Raw genomic sequence first — 18914 nt, 5'->3', positions numbered from 1 at the left:
GAGGCGGCTGACTACAAGGTTTGTAGAACCGCGTGGCCGTGCTTCACGTGCGTTCCAAGCAGAATGTGGAACCTATAGTTGCTGTTGCCGCGTGATTTTTCATATGCCGCCAGCAGGCGGCGGTTTTCTGCAGTAGATGTAGAATATCATTTGTTAAAGAAAAACCAAGCATCCATGAATTTTTAAATAAAAGAACACTGTAAATATCCCTTGTGTACTAATTTCCTGTCTTATATTTGCGTAATGTCTTGTTTTTGTTCAACGAAGTTGACAAGTATGAACATATAAACCGGGCTTAGACGTTTACATGAGTATATAAGACTATTGCGCAATATCAATTTTATTTGGCCGGGTGGCTGAATCGAGTTAGAGACAGACAGACAGACAGACCGACCGACCGACAGACAGACCGACAGACAGACCAAAATTTCTCGGTTTAAGTAGCCCAAGAAAGACTATCGCATTTAAAATAAACTAAGAGATAGACCTCCTGTGGCTTCAACCCAAGCCGCCGACGCCAGTACTCAGTACTCTACATGAAGGCCACTGAGCCCGAAAGGTAGGCTCCTTTTAGAAGCCGCTCAAAAAGAATTGCGCGCAATGACATCAAACATGTCACGTGGGTGCTCTGTGCAGCGAAGCGGAGGCTGCGCGCCTCACAGAGCTTCGTCGCCGTCGGAGGCTGTGACGTGTGGCCGAGGTTGAGAAGTTTCGCGTGGACCTGGAAGGACCTAGCTAGGCAAGCGCGATGAGCATTGGATTGGATTGGATTGGATTAAATTGGATATTATTGGATTGAATTGGAAACCCAATCCAATTGTAGTTCGGGTGTGTAGAATTGGGTCTGCACATTCGCCGATCTGCGCATTCTAGAGGAGTGACGTCATAGCCGCGGCAGACGCACTGGCGCCGGCGCGTACCCAGCTGTGCGCCTCCGTTGCGCAGTAGCAAAGTCTGATGGTGCGCCGGAGCCGCTAGATGGGCGTTTCGCGTGACTCCTGGAGAGCTGTGCTGCGCATGCCCGGGTAGCAGTGACTGGACTGGACTTGACCAGACTGGACTGGATTGGAGTGGATTGGAAATCGTTTTAGCAGCATAAGCATGATAATCAGCTCATCCTAGACAACAAGGAAACCTCAGAATAACCAGCTGAACCTTTCCTCACGCTACGGATATGCTGGCATAGCCGAGCTAAGCCGCGGCAAATTGTTTCGTTTTTTTTTCTTCCTTTCTTTTGTGTGTGTTCTTTTTCAATTATTACCGCTATATAAGGATGTGCCGCGGACCCCGCTGCTGCATAGTCAATATTGGTTGACTTTACGTTCTTTTTAGTTTCCCGAGGGGGTGCGGAGGCCGGTCAAGCCGACCTAGCTGTGGAGGGTTTTTGTCCATGCTCCCAACATCGCGGAGAACGATGTTAGATAAACATAATTTCATTTGATTTGAACTACAGATAACCGAGTAGAGAGAACGCTTTTGCAATCAGCTCCTCTTTGTTGAAAGAGCGGTAGCATCCAGGACGGCGCATGGCCAGCTGTAACGAAGCCCAACGCCCACAAGGCTCTGCTCAATATAGAAGATTTACTCCTCTCTCTCTCTCTCTCTCTCTCTCTCTCTCTCTCTCTGTCTCTCTGTCTCTCTCTCTCTCTGCTCTCTCCTCTCTCTCTCTCTCTCTCTCTCTCTCTCTCTCTCTCTCTCTCTCTCTCTCTCTCTCTCTCTCTCTCTCTCTCTCTCTCTCTCTCTCTCTCTCTCTCTCTCTCTCTCTCTCTCTCTCTCTCTCTGTCGCGCGCGCGCGCGCTCTCAGTGCATTCCTATGCAATTTCCCGGCTTGCTGCAGAACCTCCGAGCTTTCGTGACGCTCGCAGACGAGAAAGTCCAAATTATGCGGTACCTTTTGTATTCGCCCAGTGCGGACAATCTGAGCTACCAATTATATTCCTGAATTAGGAATCGTGTGAGGTGCGGCAAGAATCCACGTCTGAATTTTATATATCTGGCTGCGTCGTGTTAGTAGTGAAGTTCGTGTTAATGGTGGCCGTGTTAGCCGTGAGTGTGGCAGCTAGATCTTAATCTCGACGACAGCTCTTCTCGTCACGGCAAAATTTCCCGGTTACGTATGTTTCTCTCCCCTAACGGTAACGAGCGGAAGTAAAGCTTCTTGCCTCTCACCCTATTTGGCAAAGCATCTTGGAAAGGTTTGTAGTACAATTATTTTTCTTTGCCCGGGGTTGACTGATTAATAATGCTAAAAGAGATGAACAGTAAAAATATCTGTGAAAGAAATGGCAAGCACCAGCTTAATACCGATTTTCGTACAGCATTTACAAACACATGGTTATGCGCGGCCATCGAGCAAAAACGTGCTTTATTTTTAAACACACCGCCCATTGAGACCTTCTAGAGCTCACACAGAAAGATGCCTGTCCCGTTCCACCAAGTTATAATAATAAATAAATCTTGCTTAAACGATGGGAAATAAAAATTTATACACGCTCATTAATATTAAATATTAACGCGTGTTTGTGTGGTTGTATAATATAACTCACGGTCGATGTTCAATATTGCAGACCTAGTGATCGATGTAGGCAATAAGTCGCTGTTCTACGAGCTACGATGATTATGTAAAATCACAGTCTCTGTCGGAGAACATGGCGTCTTTGCGAGCGCAACCAAATGCTCTCCCAAAGCCCCGAAACGATTTAGGCAGGTCGTTGCACCTGGTCTCGGCGCTAGGCGATCCACACTGCATGTAACACCCTACCACAAAGAACACTTGCTCTTCTGAAAGCAACTTCCGAGGCCCAAGCCTCAATCGCAAGGGGGCGTCGTTGACATCAATGAAGTTCCTATACAAAGTCTGCAGTGACAGTGCTTTTAGGGCGAGTTGAAGTGCGCCCTCCCTGGTCTCTCTTGCACGGACTTGTTCTGGTAGGCACGAGGCGCTTAGGTTCATTTTAGCGCCACTACTTTTGGCTAAGGCTTCAGTCCCCCGAAGGAGCTCACCAGCGAAGGCGTCCGCAATCTCTCCACCCAGGGCACCGAATTTCACGGCGTACGGCGACCCCTTTTGGTAGAGCGGCAGCTCGAACGCGATCGGGAGGAACACGAATCCCTGGTCGCTGAGGTAGTACACGCGAGCGTCCTGTTTGATCCGAAATCCCTCCATCAGCGTGTTCTCGGTCGTCAGGCGTCGCCCTTTGGTTGCCCGTTCCATGTTGGAGAACACCGAGGTGCCCATATCCGGAAATTTGGCGTACCGTGCATTCAAAGGCTCTTCAGCGGCGTCAGAGAAGAGCCGAAATTCTGAGCTTTCTGCTTCTGCCATTTCTTTCGGCGTATAAAGAGCCGTAGCCAGCTGGTTCCATGGCGTAGGGGAGTTTTCCATGGCCTGCACGAGCGACTTTCGCAGGCGCTGTACAAGAAACGATGTCTCATGGATCTCGTCGGGCGAGATCTGGTCCCGCATGTAGGAGGCGTAGAAAGGCAGGCCGATGTAACGGTGGGTGGCGCCAGAGCAAAAACGCAGCTGTCCTTCCCGAGCCTTAGCGTCGGTCATATAATAGTACTTTATCAGTTTGGCTTCGGACAGTAGTGACGCGGGCTGCGCTATCGCCCAGCCAATGTAGTATGATATTTCGGGCTCTCCCACTTCTGCGATCAGGTTAATAAAGGATCTGAAGAACTCGACGTTTATGACCGTGAACACGTACGGGGAGCCCGGCGTATAGTTAAAGTACTTCTGTATGCTATTCTCCCAGATAACCTTGCTGGTGTCTATTCCAGTGATATTCAACATGTCACCTAGGCTCTTGTTCCTAATGGTGGTGAAGTTACTCGCCCTAAATGGGCCAAGAATTCTCGGTATCACTTGGTTCTCGAGCGCGCGAAGTTGCTCGTAAGAAAGCTCTTCACCGCTGCTGTTACGTCGGAACTCTGTCACCATTTCGACAAAGTACTCGCGGTAGAAGTCCCTCCCGGAGTTCTGCGAGCTCCTCAGCATGTCTTCTCGCCTCTGCAAGGTGCCCCGGTAGAAAGGGGTGGGGATGATGGTGAAATGCCCGCTGCGTATCATCTGCACCTCAACAATGGTCCCCCAGTTCCAGGCAGCTGAGAGGGCAAAGAGAATCTGAATCAGGTTGGACGAATTCCGGATTTCTGGCCAAAACACGCCGTATTTCACGAGGTCATCCTTGACCGTATCGAATACGTTCGCTTGTCCACTGTAGGCGCTCTCACAAGACACGTAGAAGGCTGCTGCTTTCTGCACCGCAGTCTGATTAGTTTCCGGTGGTACGCTTTGTCTTGCCTTCGTCAGAACCTTTTCGACGAATCTGGGAAGATCAAATATTTAAAACGGTAAGTGGCCGTACTAGCCATGCGTTCAGCGGTATAGTGCACGGAAATGCACAAACGTTAAGACACAATACACGCGGTTCTTTAATGCCCAAGGCAGGATTCTACGCCATTCGGGTACCCGTTAGCCGACAGCCAAGTGTCATCATCGCACTTGCCTGTCATTATTGCACCTATCGCCACTGCCGAGTTACATAGCCCGTGCTATGGAACGTATCACACTATGGAATGCTTCCCAGACTTTTGGGTAAGGAGCCGTGTCACGGCTTGTGTGACACCGTCGCTGGCTTTTTGTTTACTGGCTCATCTTCAATACGAAGAATTTCAATATGGATTCAGATAGAAAACCCGTGATTTCGTCTTGTAACGCTCCAGGTGCGACTTTCGCCGCCCAATAAAGTTCCTTATAAAAAACAACTTTGCGGGCATTGAGATTTCACTACTACACTAATGACTCGTTCTGAAAAGACACACAAAACTGTTCTGCGTCTAATGCATTTCTGAATCATAGCAACGCCGCAACTATATTAATCAGATTAACCATGCTGAAGCTACTGTACACGTCCTGTCACTTGACTCAAGCTGCTGGCTGGTCAAGTGACAGCAGTGCTGACAGTTACGGGGTCCGTATAGTGAAGTTACAATACAGAATTCTTGTTTGCTGTGATTACATAGTCGTCTACGGGGGAACCGCAGTTACGGGAAACGGGTTTAAGCCTGTTATATCAAAACTATACCTGAACAGGTTATATGAGAGTTGGCCGATGAAACGATTCTAATATTACGCCGAGTCGCATCTACTTTTCATAGTAACGTAGTTCACAGCGAAATTCCAGTCTGTTCTAAATACATGGGTTCTTATAATATACGTAGGAAAATGTGACAGCACCATGTTTGTCCGCTAGAACAAAACTATTGTTCTTCCAAGTTGCATTCGGCTAATTAACTCCGAAGTACGCTGAATGACAAACGCGGTTTGTTTCGTGCCCTCCTTCGAAAATGCCCAAATTCGCTGGTCATCCTTCACAGTGTGGAAGGGCATTGAACTTTCCCCCTGAGGCAGCGACGGGCAGAAAAGACAGAGGACGACAGCTCCCGTCCCTTTTGGAAAAAGCAGTGTTGGTTTTGCGGATGCTACACGTCGGCTCTTCTTTTTAAGGCGATAGCCCTACATGGCCTTTTCAGCGAAAACGAGGCTGCGGCGTTGTTCGTGGTGTAGACGAGTCTGCGAGAATCCAGTCGGCTGAGACGTAAACGTGGCGCCCGGAATTATCATCCCATTGGATGCGAACACGGGAGGCATGGTTACGAACTAGGGTACGCGCCTGGCTGACGTCCCCACGGCTAGGCAGCGTCATGTGGTTGCGAACGCGGGTATGGCCTGATGTCCCCGTCAGGCCTAACAGTAGGGTTTGAGGTATAACGTCTTCAACCGGTACCCGCGCTTCGCCTACAATGAATTTGACAATGCGTGACATGCCGTTAGGCTGAACGTCGAGCCTACCTACCGCAGAGGCTGCTAATCGGCCTAACAACCTGACCCCTAAAGCACCGTTCACACGACGTAAAAATCCGTCTTTCTGGACCCCGGAGCCCGCTCACATGATTAGGTCTAGGCTCCGCCCCTTGGGTGGGAAGGCCGACGCGTGCTCCGTGAACGAAAATGCCTCCGCATGTTTTCGCTCGACGGCGGCGGCCCGTCGCGGGCAATGGAATCTATTTTTGGCACTGCGGCAACGGGGTTTCACGTTGTGCGAGGTGCGAGGGCGGCTTTCTCGACGCTGCGTGATCGACACGTGTAGAAGTGTCACGTGCTTGCGCCCGAGAAGGGTGCCTTTGCGTTTGGGGCGCTGTGGGCGATCGAGAGCTAGGGTGTCTCGATGTGTGCCTGTCGAGAGCCGCCTCGCTTCCTCCGCGCTGTCGTCTGCTAGTCGCTCCGCACGTGTGGATGCGCCGTAGACCCGGATCATCTGGTGGCGCTGTGTTGACGTCACATACCCGCATGCCTCTGCGGGCCTCCTCGTCCGTCGTGTGAATAGCGCTTAAGGGGTTGACCAGTGACGATGACAACTGCTATCAGAAGCTCATGGTGGATTCAGAAATTGCCTTCCAGTCGCGACCCTCACATCATCATCATCATCATCATCATAAGCTAATCTATGTCCACTGCAGGATGAAGACCAACACCTATCCCGCGTTGCCAGAGTCTATACTTTGCCACCAAATCTCCCGTTTCATCCCTCCATCGAGTTACTGGTATTCTACTTCTAGTGTTGTCTCTTGGTAGCCCAGCCGCTAACCCTGGCAGTTCCGCCGGATGTTAGTTGACCGTATTGCACGTCTAGCCCAAATCCACTGCTCTAACTTTGAGCTTACTTGGATATCTTCCACCGCTGTTTGCCCGATAATTCGAGGCCCTCATTTCCTATTTCTATATGTTGCTCCTGTGAATACTTTTTCTATGGCTGCTAGCCGGGCCAGCTTCAGTTTTTTTTCCTTTTTTCGAGATGCTTAACAAGTCCCCAAGTTTAAGTCTTCTTACGTCTCTGCGCCAAGTCCGCACCGGCAGCCCGCATTCCGTGTATACCTTTATTTAGCGACAGAGGCAGCGTAAAATTCATTACTTGGAAGTTTCCAAAGACGCCCACATACCCACCTACAATTCGCCCATACCCACTCGAGGAAATGGGCAAGGGACGGTGACGGCGGCCATCGAAAGCTCATAGCCTATTCCTAAAGACGCGCTATGTATACTGATACAACTGATACGTCTGTCGCATAACGCACACGCAAGGTGTCTGAATGGTCCCTCGGGATGAGTTTTTTTTTTTCTGGCATGCATGTCTGCAACAAAGGAAAGCCAACCTACCGATCGAGCATGGTTTCCCTCACAGACAACGAGTGCTCGCGCTCCCAGCCCTCGCAGACGTATTTGTGGAAGTCGTCACAGGGCTGCGCCACTTTGCTAAGCGTGGATTCCAGCAGCCCGGCGTAGTATCGGCACACGTAGGTCTCGCATGGCGGGACTTCGTAGCGACGCAGCAGCAAGACCGCGGTGGCCACGGCAGACAGGGCGATCACCGCGAAGAGGACGACGCTCCAACGCACCCAAGCGCGATCCATTGCCGGGGCAGCGATGCCCGCTACGGACTGCTGCCCAGAGGAGCCCGGATGGGGAGACTGGGCGTCCAACAGGAGCTCTTCGAGACCCTTGGCGTCCAGATGCTGCAATGGACGCTGCTCGGGAAAAAAAAAACAGTAGCGCGCACGCATTGGGTTCTCTCGAAGAAGGAATTCTCTCTTAAGGCCTAATCACGTGCATTCCTGTAATGCTGATTGCAGGTTATAGATTGCAGGTGGTTATAGATCTCCCCGCTTCAAAGTGTGGTTGGAATTAAAATGGCTGTTGCCGGAAAAATCGGCCCTGTATCTGCTTGTCCCGGGCCAAATGGTGGCGAAAGAAAATATCAATTCCGCCGTCCCTGCCAGAGACGCTTCCTCCGCTTCAAATGGCCTCTCTCCTGCCGTTTTCACTACCCCTCACTATAGTGCTGCTCTTCCCTCCCTTATATCTTCCCCTCCTTCCCTCCCCTCCTCTTCGCACTACCTATATCTCCCCCCCCCCTACTCTCTCTTCCCCTTTCCCACTCCCCAGATCTCCTCTCGCACACTCCCCCCTAATACGCCCCTCCCTTTGGCTGCACTCCTCTTTCTGTCTCACCCGTTCATTCTTCCTGACCCCCTGTAACTCCTACTTCCCCCTAAAACGGGATTCACACGACGGAGAAACCCTCTCTTTTTGGCCCGCGGGACCCGCTCACGTGACCGGTTTTAGGCTCCCCCCCCCCCCCCCCCCCCCCCGGTGGGGATAGCCTGCGGTGGCTGCGCGAAAGAAAATGCTTCCGCATGTTTTCGCTCGACGGCGGTGGCCCTCGGCGGGGAATGGAACCTGTTCCTCGGCGCTGTCGTCTGCAAGTCACTCCGCGTAGCTCCGCACGTGTGTATGCACCGCCAGGCCGGATAATCCGGTCACGTGCTGTTGACGTCACATATCCGTCCGCCTCCACGAGAGGGTTTCTCCGTGGTGTGAATCCCGCTTAATGGAATCTGCCCCTCCCCTCCGATTCCCAACCTCTGCAACCTTTTCTCCCCTCATGGTTTGCCTACGCTTTCAATGCATTGGGAATGCAACTGGCCGATTTTCTCACCAGACCCCACCGCCCTCATTTGAGTCGAAAAACGAGAGGAAGTTTTGGTTGATTGATTGATTGATTGATTGATTGATTGATTGATTGATTGATTGATTGATTGATTGATTGATTGATTGATTGATTATGAGGTTTAACGCGCTGACGCTAGATGGGGCGAGCGGTGTAGTGGAGGGCTCCGGATTAGTTTTGACCACCTGGGGAGTTTTAAGGTGCGCCAAAATCTCGAGACAAACGCGTTTTCGCTTTTCGCCTCCACCAGAAAAGCGGTCGCCACGGCCGGGAATCGAACCCGCTACCGAGAGGAAGTTTTACTTGCAGCAGGCTGGGCCAATTGAGGACGAAAATCGTCTGCACTTTTTCCTTTAGTGGGGTCAAGTATACGAAAAACCTGTTGCTGTCACTTTCAAACTTTACGCATTGGGGCACTTCTATGTCGTTCTTGGGTTTGATTTTAATTGCTACAGGGTAGTTGCCTCCTAACTGATGTCACCGCAAAGCGATAATTGGGGGCATACGAGCCCCTAAGTGTTCCGCCTTCCGGATGAGTTATAGGTGTCCTACAGGGCCTTTTAAGCAATTGTCAATCGAATGCTCAATTGTAAGTACACAGGACGGACATGTAAGTGAGCGTTCAATTGTCAATTGAGAGTTGCCGTGTAGCACAGGCATAGTCTTGCGACATAAATAGCCTTGGTGGCTGTACAGAGCTGGCACAATTTATGAATTTCATGATTGGCTCGCAGCCGAAAGTGCGCGTGGAAAGAGACGGTATCATGAGCCGTGCGCCTAGCTGTGCTTTTGCAAAGCGTTCTGCTGCCCACTGCGCGAAATTAAATACTCGCGGATTTTGAAACCATAACAAGTATGATCTATGCGATTTGCGGAAATGTCTTTTAGGGTCACGCGGGGGGTGGGCGGATACTAAAAGTCGCACCTGAAAGATCCACTTTATTACGCGGTTGGAATTCAAATTTGACTGAGAATATGAGGTGCAGTTTATTTTTTATACCGTCCTCAAACATACTGAGGCATCTTTCCTGTATCTAAGCCCTCCATCGAATAAATAGAAGTACCGAAGCTCTCATTACCGTTTCATCTTCCTACTGAACTTGCCTCAAAACTGTGTACATGGGCCAGAACACCAAAATAAATGACAAGTTTTTTCCCCTTCTTTTTACTTCTTGTTCTTTCTGTGCCAATTTTATACACTAAAAATAAAAATATTCACCTCCTCAAAGATACTGACTCGAAGGGATCGCAAGGTATATGTGCCCCTGTTTGCTGTATATTTTAAATGCAGAGCATTTCAGTAACTCACGATGTCACCCGCGTTGGCGTCCGTAGTCCGCACCGCTCCCCCTACACTATATAAGGATATAATACTTACCGCCGCCAGGTTTCGATCCCACGACTCTGCGGGCGGAACGCAAGGTGCACGCCGCTCTAACCACAGCGCCACAAAGCCGACACAGAGTAGAAGGTTACGAACGCGCCTTATATCATTGACTCATTCAACCGTCGGCCACAGGTGCGCCCTCTCCCCCGCGTCCTCCTCGCCTTCTCTGCGCTCGCAACACCCTCTCTCGCCGCGTTCGGTTCGCGCGCAAGGACAGGTGGGGGCGCTCGCATCGCGCTCTCTCGTCGCGGTCGGTTCGCGCTTAAACCACATATGTCGTTCGTGCGCTCTCCGGTCGCTAACATCTGTGGCGTGATCGTGACGTCAACATCACGCGTTCGTGTGGTGGCGCGATTTCGGCGCTATAACACTCTCTCGCGAGGGGCATTGGATTGGTTTGGATTTGGATTGGATTAAAGTGGGTTGTGTTGGATTGTGTTGCGTCATAGCCGCTCCACGTTGCGTCATAGCCGCGGCAGGGGGTTCACGGCACGTTTCACGTTTCACCATCGACTTCATCGACAATGTCTACGCTGGAAGACAACAATTACAACAACAACAACAACCAATACGTAATCTATACGACTTGCAGGCGCGCACCCCGCGGAAATGCTCTGCATTTGATCGTGCCCCTCGCGAGGGGGATTTCCGGGATAAACACACGCAGATAACTTAGATAGTTAAAACTTGTATTTGCTCGAAAACGCTTCAACCACCATGGTTTCATCCATGAAAGTTTCGTGCAATATTGGTATTCTAACAGCACTCGGTTCCTCGCATCGCTGCACTACGTAGGCGGTCTCAAAATGTATATCTTACCTTGCCTTGATTGGGCGTCTTCGTTGCTTTCTCAGCTTCGGGCATGACGTGGACCTTTGGAGGTGGGGAGGATTTAACCACTTTCAGGAAATTTGAGAAGATCTGAAATGCGCAGCACGAATCGTTCCACTTAAAATTCACGCACTGAAATTGGAAGCTTTCCTTTCAGAAACACAAAACAAAATTGGTGCGAGAGTCTGTTTTTGCCGGGTAAAAAAAAGCTTGTAGAAAAATTCCCCTACATTTTTAAACAATAAACATTGTGGTCTCTCTACCTCACAATATGCATAACGCTAGCTTTGCACAAGGCAGACATTCATGCACACTGCGAGGAACCACCGCGGGTTCGAGCTATTTGAGCACGCTCACGATACTGAAACGCCGTCGCGCCAACTTTACACCGCCTCTGTTGGGCAGGTGGAGAAAGGGGCGACAAAGGAATATGCCCAGGGTACGGAGGGAAGACGTTTATTTTATACTAACATTCTAGTCACATATTTTACAGTCCCAATTACACAATTTACAGTACAGGTACGTACTTCCTGTTAGGTGAAAGGGGCGATGGGGCGCCACGCGCAAGTGCGCACGTTTCGTCGGCGCAGAGCCAGTGGGCTCTTCTGTCAGGGCAAATTCCGGGGTGCGCGCACGTTGTGCGCGCGCGCATCGCCGTGCTGGCCAGATCGGCTCGCAGCAGCGAGGGAGACGGGGCCCATTCGCTCACAGGCGCGTACCGCACGGCGTCTTCGTCGAGTGGTAGGTACGGCCTTACTATATGCAAGCGTAGGGACAACAGGAGCAGCCTTGGGCACGGGCCGCAGCCGGAAGGGCTGGTGGGCTTTCGCCGGCGCAACAGAGTTGCCGCCGGCTGGTAAAGAAAGCGTCACATACCTTCGGCCAATGCCTTCGGCGTCCTGGAAGCGTCTCCCCGAACGAACCCCCGCGCAGGGCGCGCGTTCGCGTCCCCGGCGAGAGTCGGGTTCGGGCATAGTTCAAACGGACCAATGAGGTGAGGTTAGCTCCGCTACCAAGGCGGAGCGCCCGCTGCGTGAGTGTTTTATCGCCGCAACGGTCTCTGCAGGCTTCACCTCACGCAAGAGTTTGAGAGACGGCTCGGCTCTACGCAGTGGCGCCAAGACGAGCCGGAATTTTGGAGGAGAGAGGGGAAAAGCGCCGCGTGATGGCACAAAACCAGTGATCGCGCAATGGCCTGGGCGTCAGGATCCCCACACTCCCCTCTCCTTAAATGCCCTCGCCGGTCTGAGAAGAGTTGACCGGCCATCGCCCAGGCATGCAAAAGACGGCGAAGAGTAGAAAAGAATGCATGCACACGGAGGTCTCAGTCCCCAGCCCATTCAAAAGGTTTACAAGCTCTACCAACACTACCCCATCCAGCACGAATGATACATACAGCAAACTACACGCGACACTGAGAGACATAATACAAAGTAATCGGTTCCATGTGCACGCAGAAAATGAAGCTATTGAAATATACAATTACAATGAATGCGATACTATAATAATAACAATAAGTGTAATAATATATACATGCAGGACGACACTATGCAACATAGGATTACAAAAAAACGAAAGAAACACACTACGACGACAAAGAATTAGCGCAAAAGAGAAGGCACAGGCATGCTAGAAACTACGCTGAGCTACGAAAATAATATTTATACAGATTCAGGAGACTCAATTCCGCGGGGCTTGTGCAAAGTTCTGCGGTTGGGAGCACGAAAGTTTTTTAGGGGAAACGTCCGTTGTGGTCAGTCAAGAAAGGAAGATGGTGGGCGCCAGTGCCGGAACGACCTCACCGTAGCGTCGAGACAGCAGCTCCGTGAAGGGGAGTACCAGCCAAGAGGAAATGCGGCCTGAGCAGCCAGCCGGCAGGTATGATGACCGCGAGGGCGCTGCTCAGGTGTAGACCTCGCGTGGCACCCGATGAGTGCCCCGCCAAAGAGCGATGACCCGTCGCTGGTGGTGGCTGCCGCCCAGCGCGAGCGAGGCAGCTGCCGGACGACAGCCGTGGTGCCGATGACGCATCTTGCAGTTCCGATATGGCACCACATTGTCCACATCTGGAGAGGGCACCTCTTCCGCAGCTCGCAACTGGCCGCCAGTCCCGTTCTCGTCGGCGCAGGGCAGCCCGGCTACGTTCGCCTGCCGCAGGCGGTGCACAGGGGGGGTACATATTGTTGGTCCCCCGAATCAGCGCAGCTGTCCAGGGCCCGGTCAAGTTCACGAATCGCAGAGTTCAAGAAGCGGGCACCTGCGGACCCTCCACCACACCGACGAGACACCACGTGACGGCGGGCGCACCGGGCGAAGCAAAAACCACTCGCGGAAGGCACCTTGGGGTTCGCTGAAGCCGGCAGAAGCACACACCACACGCACTCACGAATACCCGCACAACATGCGTGTCACAGTGTTCGTGCCACCGGGGCCAAGTTCCTTCGCCACAACGCGCTGCGCCCCACTCGTAGCGTATGTCCGGCCCGCGTTTTCCAGGAAAACACAACCTCCCGTTGGCATTGAGTATATGGTCCCCCAAAGTCTGGCCTGCTCTCCCAACTGCACACAGTTCACGCAACGGCCTCCAGTACGCGCTGCTCGCCCCGAACACCGGGGCCGCGGACGGCCGAAATCGGACACTTTCAAAACAAGCCCATTACTTCTCGAACCCCGGGCGCGAGGAGCAGGGGGATGTCCTCGAAGACCGACCGAGCTTCCACTTCCTCTCACCCTCGCTCTCCAGCCAACACCGTACGCCCCGAAGGAGCAATTCCAAAAGAAAGCTCGCCCTTTTCGCTGCTACTTAGAAGTAAATAAAAAGAACCATAGAACATACTTCGTCCTACATGCATAGACAAAAGAGCTTTCCTGTACCCAAACAAATAACAAAAAAAAAACACAGAAAAGAAACACTACTTTGCATCCTGCACAAAAAAAGTAACACTTATTGCCTTCAGCAAGGCCAAACACTCGGAGCATACAGAACGATATAAAAAAGCAAAAAAAAAAATGCCTTCACGCTACGCTATGGCACAAATGGTCAACACAACTCCATCCTGCAGTGCAGTGCGCTAAAGCGCGCGCACAAAATAGTCACCCAAACCAACGGGTACCAAATACACCACTCGACCTCAGCAGGCATAAGGTGAAACACGATAAGACAAACAACGCCCCGCAACATGCACACTCCCACAAACCAAACAAAAGAAACATTTGCTTACAACTTGCTGGAGGGTAGCGGAAACTGACCACACTCAATGGGCTGGGGCGGCCAGGGCGGCCGCGCTGACTGAGACTGAAAGAAGTGGTCAGCACGGGCGGCTAAGGTACCTGCCCTTTAGTGTGCTATGATTACTGAGGTGACCTCATCGTGACGTTATATTGATGAGCTGGCCGAGAAAAGCCTGGATCAACGTGGGTGCCTTGTTATCACCGCGCAGAGCCACTGTGCTCTAGCGCCAAATGGTCAGCCCGTGACACCACGTAAGTAAAGCTCTGCTTGCTTCTGGGCAAAGGTCCCTTCAAGTCGCAAGCGACTACCTGCCAAGGACGCATACTGTCAAATGGCTTCACAATTCCAGGCGGCTTCCCACCGTGCGCCCTCGCCGTTTGACAGACATGGCAGGATCGGCAACAGCGAAAATGTCTCGCCTCGTCCCGGGCCAGGTCACGGAGCGACTCAGTTTACCAAAACTTTGGAGCCGCCTAAATGCCCGGCGAATGGTTCGTCATGAGCTTAGCGCAGCAGTGCGCAACTCAGACTTGGGGGGGTTACCACATTCAATGGTTCAATTACCTCATCATCGGTGGCCATGTAGTTAAGCACGAGTCCTTCACCGTCCAGCAGAAATGAGTCCCCTGGGGCGTCGGCGACACACGCTGACTTCAGCCCCCTCCCGCGCCTGCTACAAGACAAGTAGCATCTCGGCGCACGCCCGCAGCAGGACAAGCTACGTCTCGGCGTCTAAAAAAAATCGAAATTGAAAAAAAAAATTGTCTCCCAGAGACCGTCGCAAATCCGGCGACAAAACGGGTCATTCTGCTGGCCGGCTACTAGCTCTTTCCGGCTGAATACGACCTCCGTGCAACGGGGCATTTCTTCCCCCTGGTTTTACGGCCGAGGCCCGTCCGCTTTCCGGCGGCATGGAGTTCGCGAAAAGCGCCTGCCCCTCTCTGCGGGGTGTCTGCGCGCCCTTTCTCAACTCTGGGCCCTCTTCGCGCAATGGCCTGGGCGTCAGGATCCCCACAACATAAAACAGCATAAAAAGTAATCGGGTGAATTAGGTGTCGCTGGCTGCAACAGGAGTCCTCTGGGGAACGCCTGCGCTCCATACAATTTTTTTCCAGAGTTACTGGATATATACCGGTTGCGAAACTCCCCATAGGCCCCATGTATCAAAACCCCGGCATCGGTTGCGCCCTCCCACTGCTCTCGGGCAAGCACGACAAGTTGACTAGTCTGTCATCTCTAGGCAGGAAGTGGAAGTAATACTCAAATGCTTGTGGCTGCTGCTGTAAGTCATAAAAAAGCTATGACGCAACACAATCCAACACAATCCACTTTAATCCAATCCAATCCAAATCCAAGCCAATCCAAGCCAATCCAATCGAATCCAATCCAATGCCCCTCGCGAGAGAGTGTTATAGCGCCGAAATCGCCACCACGCGAACGCGTGATGCTGACGTCACGATCACGCCACAGATGTTAGCGACCGCAGCGCGCGCGAACGACATATGTGGTTTAAGCGCGAACCGACCGCGGCGAGAGAGCGCGATGCGAGCGCCCCACCTGTTCTTGCGCGCGAACCTAACGCGGCGAGAGAGGGTGTTGCGCACGTCCCCACCTGTTGTGCGCCCGAACCGAACGCGGCGAGAGAGGGCGTTGCGAGCGGAGAGAAGGCGAGGAGGACGCGGGGGAGAGGGCGCACCTCTGGCCGACGGTTGAATGAGTCAAGGATATAAGGCACGTTCGTAACCTTCCGTTCTGTGCCGACTTTGTGGCTCAGTTGGTAGAGGACCGTGCACCTTGCGTTCCGCCCGCAGAGTCGTAGGATCGAAACCTGGCGCCGGCAAGTATTTATATAGTGTAGGGGGAGCGATGCGGACGTGGACTACGGACGCCAACGCGGGTGACATCGTGAGTTACTGAAAAGCTCTGCATTTAAAAGCATACTTATTTCACAAGAGTTGTTTGATTAAGCAAATGTATACCGAAGTTCAGTTTTTGTCCGCTAGGGGGGCGCCAGTACACCTGCCTCTCAGCTTTGGCGGAGCAGGGGGGCGCGAGTTTTTGAAGCGCGAAACGCGATGCAAATCGGCAGGCAGACGAAGTCCTTGGAGAACGCTTGCCATAAGCAAAGCGTTTGTGACGTTTAATTGAACATCATTGATTTCGCATTCGGAACGCTGAATTAACAAGTGCTTTCGTGTCCTCCCTCCACCCGTGGGTCAGTTGAGGTGAAACCAACCCTGTGGTCGTGGTCAGTGATTTCAATGTGGATGTGTCCGGAGCGAAAAGGGGGTGGTGTACGCGTTTTGTGCAGGAGAAATGTGTGGCTAGCAATATCACAGCGATTGGGCCCAACCCATCAGTCAGCGGCGTACATGAATCGATTTAAACATCATCCAAGAATGTGTCTGCAGTTGTACTCGGCGTATAACACTGCGACAACAAAGCCATTGTGACCGTCGTTACTAAATGACAAAGACGGATGGGATGAAGTATTTACAGGTTTTCTCACCGCGGCGTTGGTAGCCATCATTAACTGAGTGGAATGACGGCGAGCTTATTTTGGTCATAAACAGGCGACATGCGAGAGGCTGCGTGTTCGAGGACAATTGGGGAACCGTCAGTTAACTGCAACGTCATCGGCACTGACTAATGCGTGCCGCATTACACTCCACTGCGGCGTGTTCCTTTGATTAAAGGCATTCAAGACACCCAAGTGCGAATTCACGCACATGTTCGCAACTGCCGCGATAAATGTCATACTCCATGTCTCCAACTCCTCTTCTTGGGCTTCTCTAAACGCCGCCGCATTAAAAGGTGGCTAAACTTCTCTCATTTGATTGGCTGACAAAATTGCAGGCCATTTATAACAATCTGACGGAAGGCTGGGGTAGATTACTACTAGGGATCGTAGACGGTGAAAAGCGCGGAAACATAGACCAAGGACGCAGGAGGACGACAAGGACAAGCGCTGTCATCCTCCTCCGTCTTTGGTTAGCGCTGTCGTCCTCCTTCCTCCTTGGGTTAGTTTTATGCGCTTTAGACGTCTTCGATGCAATATCAACGTGCCCACAAATTCGCCTTGATCACAAACAGAGACCCACGGAGTGCACTGTTCGTACGTGTTCGGAGGGTTTGCAGATTTTTTCGTTCGCCTGCAGCTTCGCAACCCTTACCGACATTTTCTTCCTCATGACTTTCTTGCGGATGTCGGACGGGATCTTGGAGGATGGTGCCGGAGACGGGGCTGCCGTGTGAGCCTTTGGAGATCCGGCGACCTCCTGCACAGCGAAACGCATCGTACGAAGCTTTATTTGCCCTGTTTCTGCTACAGCGAAGCAAAACTGCCGAGGCGGGCAATCTTCTGTTCCGATCCCGACGGTGCGTCTTTATGCAAGGCGGCAATAGTTTCATAGAGCGCCAATCTTAATTTCGTTCCAAAATTTAGTAATTGAAACACGTGTCACCGAGCGCTGAGCAAGTCGATAAAACTTGCGGCTTTGCGGGAGCACTGAGATTTCCAGAGAGAAACGTCATTTTGTTTTATTGATTTGGTCAGTGACCCCTCTTTCCATTACTCACTTATGCAGGTGGACCAGCAAATCCACCAGCAACAACGTCAAGCTTCTCTGGGCCATTCCGCTTTATTAGGTCCTGCACAAAAATTGCCTAAACTGGACAATACTTTGGCTTCTAAAATCATTGGAGGCAGATATAGGTACATCAGTCATAGCCGCACGCAACTGCTTAACAAACTGCTCCTGGTAAGGTTCGGCAGCTGCATTGCCAAATTACCCACAGCACAGCTCAGTCAGAATGATAAACATGATAGTTGCTGGCTTCCTATTCCTAGTTGCGTCTAGGTAACAGGAAGCGTGTGCCACTTTGCCATCGCACAATTGCAACGACAGTAAATATCATCGTCTTAATTATTTCAGTGCAGCATCAGCAGCTCTTTTTAGGCAGCTTATTTTTGTTATCACCGGGAGGTAGGCTTTCATGCTTGAACAGCGCAGAAAAAGTAAGGAAGAAGACGGAACACAGAACTGTGCTTTCTGCGCTCCTAGTCTCGTCATCTGGGCTCTGTAAATACGAATCCGAAGCAACGGGTCGAAATTTCCATTTTGCTGGGTTTCGATGTCGCTTTTTGCTCTCCTCTTTAAACGACTCTGGTTTCAAGTACGCCCTTTGCGCGTTGTGTGCACAAATCCTAGGATTTCAAGATTGCAGAAATTAGGCATGGAAGATATTTACCAGCATGGACCCATGAAGCTTCACGGCCAAGATTTTAGTGCCACCTTCGCTAGTACCTTTAGTTAGTGCCATCCTCATAGTTGTAAAAAAATGCTAAGCACAAAATAATATTTCTCGTATCACCTAAGCCTTCATACGTTCTTTAAACAAAAAGCCTGATGTACTACTTTGACAGGTACCTGTTACATACATGTCCACCCATCGACAGAGCAAATGCAATATTTTAACGTCTTTAATTTTTTTTAATCTGCCTTAATTCATCTTAATCCACCTTGATTCATCTTATTCACCTCATACCTGTTCTACATGAGCGTCTGAAAAAAAACATTTCAGTCGACTGGCTTCGAATCTCAAATGGCATTCAAACTGGAAGGAGTTCCGCCGATCTACACGACAGTGCTCAAAGATAGATGACAGCATAGAGTTTCTTAGTGAGTATATTGTAAGAAACTCTATGGATGACAGTTCCCGCATTCGGCCGCCATGTTTAGGTGTCGCTAATGCTGCCCTGTTTTGTTCTTAAAAACAATTATTTGTGATAAAATTGGTCACAATCTACAAGTAGGCACAAAACTTGCTCAAAACAGCCAGCTTTTTTTTTTCGTGTTTCGCACCACCGGTGCTGACAGTAGCAAGTTAC

At 51.2% G+C, this 18914-nt stretch overlaps 1 protein-coding gene across 1 annotated transcript; it reads right to left on the bottom strand.

Annotated features, from left to right (window-relative positions):
- Window positions 1-656: 656 nt before the first annotated feature.
- Window positions 657-17319, bottom strand: LOC144153278 (uncharacterized). The gene is made up of 5 exons (XM_077684929.1): window positions 17197-17319; window positions 10780-10881; window positions 7223-7578; window positions 3004-4331; window positions 657-682 (listed from the first exon to the last, which is right to left on the bottom strand). The coding sequence occupies exons 1-5, from the start codon at window positions 17317-17319 to the stop codon at window positions 657-659; spliced, it is 1935 nt and encodes a 644-aa protein (XP_077541055.1).
- Window positions 17320-18914: the final 1595 nt, after the last annotated feature.

The sequence above is a fragment of the Haemaphysalis longicornis genome, unplaced genomic scaffold (assembly GCF_048455015.1).
Source record: "Haemaphysalis longicornis isolate Haplotype H1 unplaced genomic scaffold, Haemaphysalis longicornis Haplotype H1 scaffold_9, whole genome shotgun sequence".
Classification (NCBI taxonomy): domain Eukaryota; kingdom Metazoa; phylum Arthropoda; class Arachnida; order Ixodida; family Ixodidae; genus Haemaphysalis; species Haemaphysalis longicornis.
This window is presented reverse-complemented; position numbering and strand designations above follow the sequence as displayed.

Bases quoted from the DNA above. Each gene is read 5' to 3' on its own strand.
- LOC144153278 (XM_077684929.1), bottom strand. From the start codon at position 17,319: ATGCGTTTCGCTGTGCAGGAGGTCGCCGGATCTCCAAAGGCTCACACG. The intron at 10,882-17,196 runs GTAAGGGTTGCG...TGCGCATTTCAG, and splicing joins TCATGAGGAAGAAAATGTCG to ATCTTCTCAAATTTCCTGAA. The intron at 683-3,003 runs GTGAGCTCCTTC...CACACGTCACAG, and splicing joins GATTGCGGACGCCTTCGCTG to CCTCCGACGGCGACGAAGCT.